The sequence below is a fragment of the Mixophyes fleayi genome, chromosome 3 (assembly GCF_038048845.1).
Source record: "Mixophyes fleayi isolate aMixFle1 chromosome 3, aMixFle1.hap1, whole genome shotgun sequence".
Lineage (NCBI taxonomy): Eukaryota > Metazoa > Chordata > Amphibia > Anura > Limnodynastidae > Mixophyes > Mixophyes fleayi.
Genome location: NC_134404.1, coordinates 26,418,676 through 26,432,650, shown reverse-complemented (window position 1 = coordinate 26,432,650; position 13,975 = coordinate 26,418,676). Strand labels below are relative to the sequence as shown.

The window sequence follows — 13,975 nt, the reverse complement described above, 5'->3', positions numbered from 1 at the left end:
CGAGAAATATCTGCCCTAACCTCTAATTCACCACATAGCTTTTTTTTAACCCAAACAATACCAATACATTTCACCAATACCACCACACATCGCTTACCACACCACTTACACTAAATCCCATTATCACTTAACACCACCCACTATAATTACATCTAATTCCGAGCCAACACCTTAAACCCCCCGCTGTAAATCCACATAATATACAGTAAAATATAACAAGCCCAAGAGCTTAAGGAGCCTTTTCTGTAATCTATATACTTCTAGCCCTAAACAAAGCCCATTTTACACCCCCCCATCCGCCCTCACCCAAAGCGCTACACACACATAGCCGAACCCTCGCCACCCCCTATCTACACCGTACTAAAGCTATTTTTTGAGCAAAAGAGCTATAAAACATATCTGCACATTAAAGTTTTAATACAGACGTCAGATTTTTTTCGCCTGTATTTTGTATACTGTCTCGCTCTTCCCCCCCCCCCTTCTTCGTCGTCGTCCCCCCTTCCCCCCCTCTCTCTCTCTCTTTCTCTCTTTCCCCATCCCAGGTTGTGCCACGGAATAAACAAGAATACAACCAATAAGCACGGGAACTGGAACACCCGGACAATCCGCCACGGCAGCACCAACTATCAAAATACCAACACCAAGCGCAGACGTCCAAGGTAAGCCCTCCCAGAAGGGGTACCGCCACCCACAGTGTAATATCAGTAACTATCGTCGTCAATAAAGATTGTCCGATGCAATCAATGTGGTTCCAACTCATAGAGATATTTAAAAGCGAAATAGCAAAATCCAACAAAGTATAATAAAGTATATTAAATACATTATGCTGCACACTGGATCCAGTAACAGCTTATCAAGTGAATGCAAGTGTATTTGCTTTGTTTACTGATGCAGTTGCATAATTAACCCTGGTACACATTAGCGTACTAATAGAAACCGCATGGGAAAACTATTACAACAGATATTTATTACTTTTGAACAACTTCATCCAATTATTCAACTTCCACTGGAGGGACAGTGTTTTTCATTTTAGGCCAAATACACAGTAGTGGTGTTTCACATAATTAATGTAACACCCAAAGGTGGATGCACCAGCAGACATGCCTGACAGGAGGAATATATTTTACGGGTGCTCAACCTTTGGTGCAAGATACATGCTGATGATGATCATTAACATAAACCTTGCAATTGTGTTAAAAAATAAATGACTATATATAAAAAAAAACTTTGTGCTCCCCAACCCAAAAAGAGCAACCATCTCTACTGACAATATAGCAGTGAAATTCAAAGTGTTATGTCCACCTGACATAATGCCAAGCAGCCCTAAACTGTTGAGCACAAGATTGAATTTCCTAGGGGAGTGAGTCCAGCAAAATAAATGTGCCCTCCCCCCCGGAAAAAGCAGGCCCATGGGGAATGCACTAGGGTTCTTCCTATACCCCAAGTGCAGTGGGTGTGGAGTAATGTAATGGTTAAAAAAAGACCAAAGTTTTTTTTTGCATAAATGATTGAGAATGCTGCCACTTGTAGTACTACAAGAGCCAGAATTAACATGGTTGCAAAAGCATATTGGCACTTGTAAAACTGCAAGCACTAGCATGCCTTGGAATCCAAGGCCCAATTCAATCTGTTGTTTACCCTTACAAATCACTGGAAAATTAAGACAGCAACACTTTGAAAAATTCCTTTAAATAAACACTCCCGAGAGGTACCCTCGTTAACCAATTTATTGTTTACCAACATCCAGTGGAAGTCCTTTTCTGACTTCAATGTTTGCAATCCAAGCATTTAAAATGGAAAGCATAAGCAACAAAAAAATTGCTCCTTACAGGGCCCGCGGCACAAATACAAGGCTTAGAGCTAATCATTTGAACCAAAGAGATCAGCTTTGGTCTGATTGTTCAGAGCGTGGGAAAGTCATCCTGATTGGTTAGAAGTGGCTAAGCCTCATATTGTTTTATACAATGTTTTTCATTCATAAAATTTTAACTCTGAATAAGGCCCACTTTATCTTGATTTAGAATTTTTTATCATATGTTTTACACTTGGCATGTGTTCATATTAATAGTTTATATTATATGTTCCGGTTTCACTTCCGGTTTCACCCCCGGCCTCAAGTGCCGCACCTCTCCACCTCGCTCCAGTGTTCCCCGGACCGACCCGCTCTGAGGCCTCCTCCTGATGGACTCCGTTGCCTCCGCCGGCCTCCTCGCCTCCGCTGCCTCTCCACTCTGCAGTTACCCTCCGGTTTTGACTTGAGCAGGATTCCATCAACTACTCACCCATCTAAGCCCTCACCAGCACCCTGAAGCTACAAGCAACTTCCCTTGGCGAGTAACTCAAGGTTATGTTACCTCCTTCCACGCCCGGGTCTGTCTCCTTCGCTGCCTCCGCTGCCCACGGTCCCTCCATCCATGCCCTGGACTATCTCCGATGCCACCTCTGACGTCCACGGATGCTGCCCCTCCTTCGATGTCTCCTGGCTCTCCTCTAACTTTCACCCATGCTCTCCAGGTAACGTCTACGGACTACACTATTGTTTCTCTGGATCACACCTCTGACATTTTCCCTGACTGTTCCCTGGAATCTCGAACTCTTCCCCTGGCTTGGCTTGCCACTCTGAACAGCTCCTAGCCACATTTAGGCACCCATTGTTTACTGCCATTTATTGCCTGTTACCTATTGCCAATTGCTTCTATAGCCTGTTTTATTGCCTCTATTTTTATTTTCCTGTTACCATCTGTTATTCATTCTCTCCATTCTCACTGTTCTTGTCTCTATTATCTACTGTTACTCCATTATTTTGTCTCACTGGTTTTGTCTCTATTATCCACTGTTACGCCATTTTATTGTCTCCATTACTCACTGTTTTCACTCCACCACTCACTGTTTTCCTCCTGCCTTGTTTTCCACTTGCCACACCTTTTCTCCCTTCCACCTCTAGCCTCATTAACTGACTCCCTCTCTACCCTCATTCTCTTCGTGTCCTTTGTCTCCCCGTCACCTGCTACCTGTTCCTCTGCCCTCCTGGCATCCTCCCATAGCCCTCTCTCTGTCTCCCTTGCTCATCTCTGCATCCCCCCCTTTCCGCGCCTCTCTCTCCCCCCCACTATGCCGCCCTGTCCTAACGCCATTCCCATTCTCTCCCGCTGCCCCACCTCACCATCTTGCCCCCGCTCTCCCCAGCGCTCTGCCAACCTTGCCAACCTCATCCCTATCTCTCCTCTTTCCTCCTTCCCCCTCTCCTGTGCCCTCTGGAATGCTCGATCTGTCCGCAACAAACTCACCGCTATCCACGACCTCTTCTTGTCTAACTCTTTTAACCTTCTTGCCATTACGGAAACCTGGCTCTCTGACTCTGACACCGCCTCCCCCGCCGCCCTCTCCTATGGTGGCCTCTCCTTCACCCACTCCACCAGACCTGGCGCCCGCCCAGGCGGCGGTGTGGGCTTCCTCCTCTCCTCCGCCTGTACTTTCCGTGTCATCCCCCCTGAACCCTCCCTTACCTTCTCCTCTTTTGAATCCCACTCTATCCGTCTCTTCTACCCCATCCACCTCAGAGTCACCGTCATCTACCGCCCCCCTGGTCCCACCTCCCTCTTCATCGACAACTTTGCCGCCTGGCTTCCTCACCACCTCTCCTCTGACCTCCCCTCCATCATCCTCGGCGACTTTAACTTCCCCATCGACAACCCCTCTGACCCTGCGTCCATTAAGCTGCTCACCCTCTCCTCCTCTCTTGGCCTCACACAATGGACCTCTTCCTCTACCCACTGCCTTGGTCACTCCCTTGACCTAGTCTTCTCCTACCTCTGTAATCTCTCTGATTTCTCCATCTCTCCCTTTCCTCTATCCGACCACCACCTCCTCTCTTTCTCTCTCTCCTCCCCTCCCGCTCCCCACCCCACGCCCCCCACTCCTGCTCAGTCCAGGCGCAACCTTGACGCCCTCGATCCTGCCACCCTGTCTGCTACTCTCGATACTCTCCTTTCCCCCCTTTCCTCCCAGGCCTGCCCCAACCTGGCGGTCTCCCTCTACAACCACGCTCTCACCTCCGCTCTTGACGCCATCGCCCCGGCCCACTCTGTCAACCCCCGTCGCTCCAAACCCCAACCCTGGCACTCCAAATTCACCCGCTTCCTCCAAAAATGCTCCCGCACGGCTGAACGATACTGGAGAAAATCCCGCTCCCTGGCTGATTTTCTCCATTTTAAGTTCATCCTCTCTTCCTATAGCTCCGCCCTCTCTCTAGCCAAACAATCTTTCTTTAAATCCCTCATCTCCTCCCAGTCCTCCAACCCCCGCCGCCTCTTCGCCACCTTCAACACCCTCCTGTCCCCACCCGCCCCTTCTCTCCCCTCCTCCCTTACCGCCACCGACTTTGCCTCCTTCTTCTCCTCGAAAATTGAGGCCATCCGACTCGAAATCACCTCCTCCCATCTTCCGCCCCCCCCCACACTTCCTCCCTCCCCCACCCGCCACCGCCCCCTCTTCTCCTTTCGCCCCACTACGGGCGAAGAAGTACACTCTCTTATTTCATCCTCCCCTCCGTCCTCCTGTCCCCTGGACCCCATCCCCTCCCACCTACTCCGCTCCCTCTCCCCCGCCACCTGCTCCCACCTCGCCCACCTCTTCAATCTCTCCCTCTCCGCCGGCATCTTCCCCTCCTCCTTCAAACACGCCCTTGTATCCCCCATTCTTAAGAAACCTAACCTTGACCCCACCTCTTTCTCTAACTATCGCCCCATCTCTCTTCTCCCCTTTGCCTCCAAACTACTTGAGAGGCTCGTCTGCAGCCGCCTCTCCACCTACCTCTCTGACCACTCCCTCCTTGACCCCCTTCAATCTGGCTTCCGCCCCCTCCACTCCACTGAAACTGCCCTGGCCACAGTCACTAATGATCTCCTCTCCGCGAAAGCCAGGGGCCACTTCTCCCTTCTCATTCTCTTGGATCTCTCAGCGGCCTTCGACACCGTTGACCACCCGCTCCTGCTCCTCACCCTTCAATCCTTTGGCCTCTCCGGCCCGGTCCTGTCATGGTTCACCTCCTACCTTGCTGACCGTTCCTTCTCTGTCTCCACCTCTGGATCCCTCACCCCCCCCTCTTCCCTTCCAGTAGGGGTCCCCCAAGGCTCTGTTCTCGGACCCCTACTCTTCTCTCTTTACACCTCTTCCCTGGGGAAACTCATCAGCTCTTTTGGTCTCCAGTACCACCTTTATGCCGATGACACCCAACTCTACCTTTCCTCTCCCGATCTCTCTTCCTCCCTCCTCTCCAGGGTGTCTGCCTGCCTCTCTGCCATCTCCTCCTGGATGTCCTCCAGATTCCTTAAACTTAATCTCGCTAAAACCGAACTTATTGTTTTTCCTCCTGCTCATTCCCCCTCCCCTTCCGATCTTTCTATCTCTGTCCTCAACTCCTCTATTTCCCCTGTTCCTCAACTTCGCTGCCTCGGTGTCATCCTTGACTCCTCTCTCTCCTTTGCTCCTCACATTCTCTCTCTCGCCAAATCCTGCCGCTTCCAGCTGCGGAATATCGCACGCATTCGGCCCTTCCTCTCCCAAGATGCCACTAAGGCTCTTGTCCACGCTCTTATCATCTCCCGCTTGGACTACTGCAACCTCCTCCTTACCGGCCTCCCCCGCTCTCATCTCGCTCCCCTTCGCTCTGTACTGAATGCAGCCGCTCGGCTCATTTTCCTTTCTCGCCGCTCCTCTTCTGTCTCCCCCCTATACCAATCCCTTCACTGGCTCCCCTTCCCCTACAGAATAGTGTTCAAGCTCCTTACACTTACCTTCAAGGCTCTCTCCAACTCCACTGCTCCCTACATCTCCAACCTTATTTCCATCCACGCTCCATCCCGCCCTCTGCGTTCGGCTAATGACCGTCGCCTCACCTCCCCCCTGGTCACCTCCTCCCATGCTCGCATCCAAGACTTCTCCCGCGCTGCCCCCCTTCACTGGAACCAGCTCCCCCGCTCCATCAGAACATCCCCCAACTTGTCCAGCTTCAAACGGGCCTTAAAAACCCACCTCTTCCTCAAAGCCTTCCAGTCCCCCACCTAACCGACCTCCTTCCAGCCTCCCACCTACCGCCGTCCCTATCCTGCCCTCCTCCTGCCTCCCTCCTCCTAATTCTCCTCTCCCCCCTCTCCCTCTCTCCGTTCTCCCCCTTTCCTCCTCCCACCCTTGTGTCTCTGTCCGTCCTACCCTCCCCTTAGATTGTACGCTCCTTTGAGCAGGGCCTCCTCTCCTCCTGTTCTCCACCACCTTAACTCTGCTCTCCACCTCCTTGTCTCTTCCGTGGGGTCCTCCTGCCCCTCTAGCTTCACCGCAGGGGGCTCTCACCTTTCATCTAGCTGTACTTTGAGCTTCTGAGTTACTGTGCTTTTTGTTAACTGTACCGTGCTGTCTCACCCTGTATCGCGTCTCTGTATGTCCCTGTACGGCGCCACGGATACCTAGTGGCGCCTTATAAATAAAAATTAATAATAATAATAATAAAATGTTGTTGCAGAATCTCTCTGGGAGTGGCTCACTAAGGTTCATTCATGAGGAATTTGTCACCTAATCTTTAAATCACAGCCCTCCCTTCATGTAAACAATGGCAGAGGGTAGAGGGGGAATGGGCTATGAAAGATTATGCTGAGAAAAGGGGTATACAAAAGCCTCTCTGCTCAATTAAATCTAATTCCATGTGATTGTGATTGTCATGGTAGACATAGGAAACATAGGGAACTGTAAATCATTAATAGTATTTTGAAGAAGAATAACACCACCACACCGCCATGTGTCTTCCTCCAAACTCCAGAGTGATTTATGTTAAGAAACACACATAATTGTTTTATGAAATTGCAGCATTAATTTATATATTATTATTTATTTTTCAATAATTACACATAATCCAACTTCTCTTACATTTTACACAGGACACCCCAATACTTAATTTTCTTGAATGAATTTTTAGCAAATTTACTAAACCACCTTTCTTTGTCATGCCATACTGGCAAAATCAACTACATGCTGCAGAAGCTAATGTAATATGTCAGAAACAGATTTCACACTTGCTCTGGTCATCGAAAACAATCAACCAATATATTTCATTTATAATCAATATGAAAAACAGAAAGAGTTAAAAGTAATTTTCATAGTCACGGGTACAACCCTATATGTATAACCCTATATGTACACAGCCTTAAAGTTAAAGTTGTTACCATAAGTACACAAAAAGGCTTAGGAAATTTTGAGATGCATAAAATCTCTATATCCTAAACATAACTAATATGCTACTGATAACACTGAAGCATCACAAATATTGGTAATATTTGAAATAAAATAAATTTTAAAAGTTTTGAAATTGAATTAGTCACATAGGTGATAAGTAATTCTCACTGTGATTGGCAATAATTATTATGTAACTACTGATGTTATAGTGAATATTGATAGCATTAGCTATGTGATTTGTACAGCTACTGTATCTGACATGTACTCTAAGGGCTAGATTTACTAAGCTGCGGGTTTGAAAAAGTGGGGATGTTGCCTATAGCAACCAATCAGATTCCAGCTTTCATTTATTTAGCACTTTCTACAAAATGACAGCTAGAATCTGATTGGTTGCTATAGGCAACATCCCCCACTTTTTCAAACCCGCAGCTTAGTAAATCTAGCCCTAAGTGTATTTTAAAAGCGAGGCACAGCGCATATCATGTGCTTTTTTGGTGTATTTGTAAGTCCACCTCCAGGAGACAGATCAACATAGCTAACGCCTGGGGGTAACCGGAATGTAAATTTCTGTAAGAGGCTTGTAAAAAAGATGAAAAGCTCCATTCTCGCGAGAGTTTCTCCTGGACAGACTCTGTGACCTAAAACGGAATAGATAAGTATCGTAGTAATTATATTAAATCAATTGGATATATAATTTAATTTAGTCTATTACATTTAATTACTGAAGGACAAACATTAATTATCTGTAAATATGCAGTAAACGTTCACTTTGGAACACCATTATGTGTTGTCATTGATATAGTAAAAATATTGAAATTCACAAAGGCAAGACATACAGTACCTGCAGAGAATGGCATAAAGGCGTCTTTCTTTACAAAATTTCCTTTGAGATCAAGAAAATGATTTGGGTAAAACTCATCTGGTTTCTCAAATTGCGTCTTGTCTCTCAATACAGATGACAGTAATGGGATTATAAAGGTTCCCTAGGATAAAAAACAAATCTGTAAAAAGGAAGTAAACAGGGAACAGTGAGATATCAGTCAAATCTGCAAATGGGGCTGAAAGGGAGGAAAAATGAGATTTAAACCTCTTATAATACTTGGCCCTAGAACATTTGTAATATAGGAGCATCGTTCAAAGACTTTATAAAGAAATGGCTTAAGACAGTTGCTTCCAATAATTTACCCCAGATACTAGGTTTCATGTTTCCACAGAACACATTTCATCATGCTGACAGTAAGGCCTGTGGTATGAATGACTGAAGGACTGTGTAAGATCTATTTAGTTCATCCTGCCAATTGGACACTAAATATAACTTTGTAAATCAGTTATGCCATCACATAATATTGATATGGGTAGGTGTCTGAACCATGAGCTGATGGAAATAAGCAGAGTCACCATGAAGCCCAAATAGTATTCTTATGAATTGATAAAGTCCAATAAGGGTGGCAGAGGCTGTTTTGTGCTCCGCCTTCCCAGCTATCTCAATCTTACATTAGCCATTTGTGAGAACCAGGGTAGAAATATACTTGGATAATCCAAACATGTCGAGAAGTAAAGCCACCCATGACATTGTGTAGGGATCTTATATGGAAACAATGTTCATCTTGCGGAAGTCCACACAAAGCAGATACCTCCGTCTCACAGTAAGTCCAGTGGAAATTTAATGTTCCCTTGTGGTTTCATTTATTCTAAATATTAAATGTATTTAGTTATTACAACCCTTCTTGGAGGCTGTAAAGTGGTTATCAAACAATATCCCCTAGTGGATAATAATTATGTGCTGTACCAGCGTGCTTCTTCCCAAGTTGTCAATAAACTCACATAAATGGACTCCTAAATGGTTGTACAAACAAGGATCCCTGCACTTTACAGGTCTTCTAAAAGGTTTTTATATTTGCTTTATCCTTCGGATGTCAGGTGGCAAAATCTCAGCCTAATTTTCCAGCTCTACAGAGAACTTTGAAAGGACCCTGCAATTTAGCCAAAACTTGCTCTCTTGCGTAGGTAATAGCAACAGAACTGTCAGGATTGACTAGGATGAGTTGGATCCTTCTGGTATCAGCTGGGATTGGCGGTACTCCACCCAGAGGCGCGGAGTCTAACAAGGCAGAAGGTTTTCATCAGGGATCCCCGCAAGGGAATTTGGGCTTTGCAGCTTCCACCCTGCAGGTCGCGACCCTCTAGGTAAGCTATGATCTGCGGCAGTACACTTGGAGAGATGAGATCCAAACAGATGTACATGAGCTGCTTCCAGGCCAGGAGACTAACGAGAAGAACCAGCACTGAGAGGTGAGGAGAGGAGCCTTATAAAGGGGTGCTTATTAGAGGCAACCAATGGAAGAGCGGAGTAGGTAAGAAAAGGTGAGACTGTCACTTGCGCATGAGCAGGACCGCTGCCGACATGACAGCCAGAGGGAATCTGGAAAAAGGTAAGCGCTCCGGTTACCGGGCTGCAGCCGCGGCAGAGCGGCGTGTGATAAGAACTTTATTTACTGGTTCAAAGACTCAAAAGTGGGCAATAATACAACCATATTTGCATTTCTTAGATTTCCCTAAGCGAATTGACAGACCAACTCCAGGCAGTTGCACATTTTCAAAACATACTGCTCCTACCACGATAATCTCAAATGAAGAACTCCTATGATTTGAGTGTGACTGATAAAAATCGGATGAAGCTTGTGGAACCTCTTGGACTGTAAAGGAGAAGAAAGAACCCAAGTTTTCTCATTTCTAATAAGTTTTCTCACATTGCCTTAAATGTATGAAATGCTCAATCAGGCCATCAGTCTGCAAATGGTAGATCAACATTTATTTCTTAACATTTATTTTTATAGTGCCACCATATCACGGACGTTGTAAAGACATTATTTGTAATTCCCATCAGTCTCTGCCCCATTGGAGCTTGCAGTCTAAATTGTCTAACACACAAATAACCACATATTAGGGTCCATTTTTTACTCAGCAGCTCATTAACCTACCGTGTATATTTTGGAGGGTGTTGGAGGAAACCGGAGCATCCAGGGTAAACCCATTAACACATGGGCAGCGCTTATAAATTACACACAAATAGGACCCTGTTTGGGAATGGAACTCACCTTTGTGCTACACCGAAAACATATAATTCTATGCCATAGGGTTACTGACACTTGTAGTACACCAGGGAAAACTGTAAATAACAACACACACAACAAACCACTTACAGACAGCCTGGGCATGTTGGGATCTGTAGTATACAACAGAAGAAAAATCTGTATTTAACTGTTCTCCAACACAAAGGGGTATGGAAATAGCCCTAGTGCCACAGTCACAGTGCTGGTTATTCCTTGAGGGGCTCTCATTTATTCATGAGTCCGATCAGGCTAAGGAATTCATCTCCATGCATAGGGCCAGGTGGTACTATGGCAGAGAGACCCTACTCTGTTGATTTCCCTTCTGTTGTGCCACAAGTCCTTGCTGGTATAGCCTATTGCTGGTTTTGGCAGTTTTGGGGGGAACCCACGCTTTTTGTCCCCTCACTTGTGACCATACCAGCCTAGGCTGGCAGCACATGAGCTGTTTTTACTTTTTAAAAAGGATCCCAGTCACATCATCATCAACAGAACCAACCTTGCACCAGGGAAATAGCCTCAACAAATACACTTTTAAAGGGTGCACCTGTGGCTGTCTCCTAGTCTACATAGCACATAAGGATCATTAACATGCCCTGAGAGTGCGCTTTGAGCTTCCATTTTGAAATAACGTCAAACTCTACATAAGCCTTTCAGTGAGTATTGTAACTAGTTTTATTCACAAAACCTGTCTTGGTAAATAAAATATTAACAATCTAGATGATGCAAATTTTACAGTTATAGAGTATACCTTACCTTTGGAATAACATATCCTTTAAAGGCCACATCTCTAGTTGTTTCATGGGGCAAATTGAGCGGGAGAATGTCAGAAAACCTCTGGATTTCATGTATAACTGCATTTGTAAATGGCATTTGTCCCCGTTGGCTGTGTGAAAGTTTTGCTGATCCAACAACTCTGGAAATTTCATCTTGGACCTTTTCTAAACGTTATAAAATATAGACAGACATGTCTGAAACAAAATATATATTTGATAGTTTGTCTTCATTATGAAATGCTCACCAAGCCATCATCATCATCATCATCATCATTTATTTATATAGCGCCAACATATTCCGTAGCGCTTTACAATTGGGGACAAACGTAATAAACTAATAAACAAACTGGGTAAAACAGACAAAGAGGTGAGAAGGCCCTGCTCGCAAGCTTACAATCTATGGGACAATGGGAGATTGACACATGAGGTTAAGTATACATTTTGCATCTTGGCCCAGCCAGACTGCAAAGGTAGGGTGACTCATAAGCTAAATGATCCTGTCGCACAACAATGTTATTCCGGGGGTAGTTGTCTTGTGTGAAATTGTGTAACAGGCTAAAGGTAGTGAGGTTAAGATGGTGGTTGAGGAATATTATAAGCTTGTCTGAATAGGTAGGTTTTCAGAGAACGCTTGAAAGTTTGTAGAACAGAGGAGAGTCTTATTGTGCGAGGGAGAGAGTTCCATAGAGTGGGTGCAGCCCGAAAAAAGTCCTGTAACCGGGAATGGGAGGATGTAATGAGGGTGGATGAGAGACGCAGATCTTTTGCAGAACGGAGTTGCCGAGTTGGGAGATATTTTGAGACAAGAGAGGAGATGTATGTTGGTGCAGCTTTGTTGATGGCCTTGTAGGTTAGTAAAAGTATTTTATATTGGATTCGGTAGAAGACAGGCAGCCAGTGTAGAGACATACAGAGTGATTCAACAGAGGAATAGCTATTTGCAAGGAAAATCAGTCTTGCCGAAGCATGTAAAATAGATTTTAGGGGTTTGAGTCTGTTTTTGGGAAGACCAGTAAGGAGGGAATTGCAATAGTCAATGCGGGAGATGATTAGTGCATGAATTAAGGTTTTAGCAGTGTCTTGTGTGAGATATGTGCGGATTCTGGAAATGTTCTTTAGATGTATGTAACATGATTTAGATATAGAGTCAATGTGGGGAACAAAGGATAGGCGTGAATCAAGGATTACACCTAGGCAGCGAGCTTGTGGGGTGGGATTTATGGTCATGTTATCAACAGAGATAGAAATGTCAGGTATGCTCTTGTTGGCGGGTGGGAATATTATTAACTCTGTTTTAGAAAGATTAAGTTTGAGTTGACGAGAGGCCATCCAAGATGAAATGGCAGAAAGACAGTCAGTTACACGGGACAACACAGATGTCGAGATATCAGGAGAGGATAGATAGATTTGGGTATCATCCGCATAGAGATGATACTGAAAGCCAAAGGAACTTATTAGATTTCCAAGAGAAGCGGTATAGATAGAGAACAGCAGAGGACCTAGCACCGAGCCTTGTGGTACTCCAACTGATAGGGGAAGCGGAGCAGAGGTGGCTCCAGAGAAATTAACAGTGAAAGAGCGATTAGAGAGGTAAGATGAGAACCAGGATAGAACTGTGTCTTGAAGACCTAGGGATTGCAGTGTTTGTATGAGAAGAGAGTGGTCAACGGTGTCAAATGCAGCCGAGAGATCAAGGAGAATTAGGAGAGAGTAATGGCGTTCAGTCTTAGCAGTGATCAGATCATTAACAACCTTGGTCAGCGCAGTCTCTGTGGAGTGTTGAGAACGAAAGCCAGACTGAAGAGGATCCAACAGGTTGTTTGCGGAAAGAAAGCGTGTGAGGCGAGTGTAGGCAAGTCTCTCTAGAAGCTTGGAGGGGCAAGGGAGCTGAGAGATGGGACGGTAATTTGAGAGAGAGTTTGGGTCGGAGTTTTGTTTTTTTAGAATAGGAGTAATCACTGCATGCTTGTATAGTGATGGAAAGATGCCAGTAGAGAGTGAGAGATTACAGATTTGAGTTAGAGGTGAAATGAGCACAGAAGACAGGGATCTACCAATTTGCGAGGGAATAGGATCAAGAGGACAGGAGGTAGAGTAGGAAGATAAGAAGAGCGTAGAAATTTCCTCTTCATTTGTGGGGTCAAATGAAGAAAGGGTGTCAGAGGGTAGTGGGAAGGAAATGAGCTGATGGCTTGTTGAGGAAGAGGATACCATTTCTAGTCTGATCTTGTCAATCTTGTCCTTGAAGTAGGAAGCAAGATCCTGAGCACTGATAGTAGATGGAGGGTTCGGGGTGGGAGGATTGAGAAGATGATTAAATGTATTGAAAAGGCGTTTGGGGTTAGAAGCCTGAGCATAGATAAGAGATTGAAAGTATGTTTGTTTTGCAGTGTCCAGAGCATTTCGATAGGAGTGGTAGACAGAAGTATATGTGAAGAAGTCATTAGAGCTTCGAGATTTACGCCAGTGACGTTCTGCTTTACGGGACAGTTTTTGAAGATTTCGTGTTGCTTTGGTGTGCCACGGTTGACATCGAAGTCGACGTGTAGTATGAAGTGTCGCTGGAGCCACTTGATCAAGGGCCGTTGCTAAGGTTAGGTGAAAATGAGGTACTGCCATCTCAGGGGATGAGAATGTAGAGATAGGGGAGAGAAGGTGTTGGAGAGAGGTGGAAAATTGTTGAAGATTAATAGAATTAAGATTTCTACGAGTATGAGGAGGCTTGGTTGAGTCAGACAGTAGAGAGGTTAGAGCAGTGGGGGTGAGAGTGTAGCTGATAAGGTGATGATCCGAGAGGGGGAAGGGTGTATTAATAAAGTTAGAAACTGAGCATAGTCTAGAGAAAACAAGATCAAGGCAGTGGCC

At 45.4% G+C, this 13,975-nt stretch overlaps 1 protein-coding gene across 1 annotated transcript in view; it reads right to left on the bottom strand.

The window, feature by feature from the left end:
• Positions 1-6,860: 6,860 nt before the first annotated feature.
• Positions 6,861-13,975, bottom strand: part of LOC142143412 (cytochrome P450 2K1-like) — a 39,333-nt gene continuing 32,218 nt past the window's right edge. Inside the window, exons 7-9 of the mRNA XM_075201245.1 lie at positions 11,091-11,275; positions 8,066-8,207; positions 6,861-7,862 (exon numbers count right to left, since the gene is read on the bottom strand). Of these exons, the coding sequence (XP_075057346.1) occupies positions 7,681-7,862; positions 8,066-8,207; positions 11,091-11,275 (509 nt within the window). The 3' untranslated portion in view covers positions 6,861-7,680. The remainder of the gene's footprint in view (positions 7,863-8,065; positions 8,208-11,090; positions 11,276-13,975) is intronic.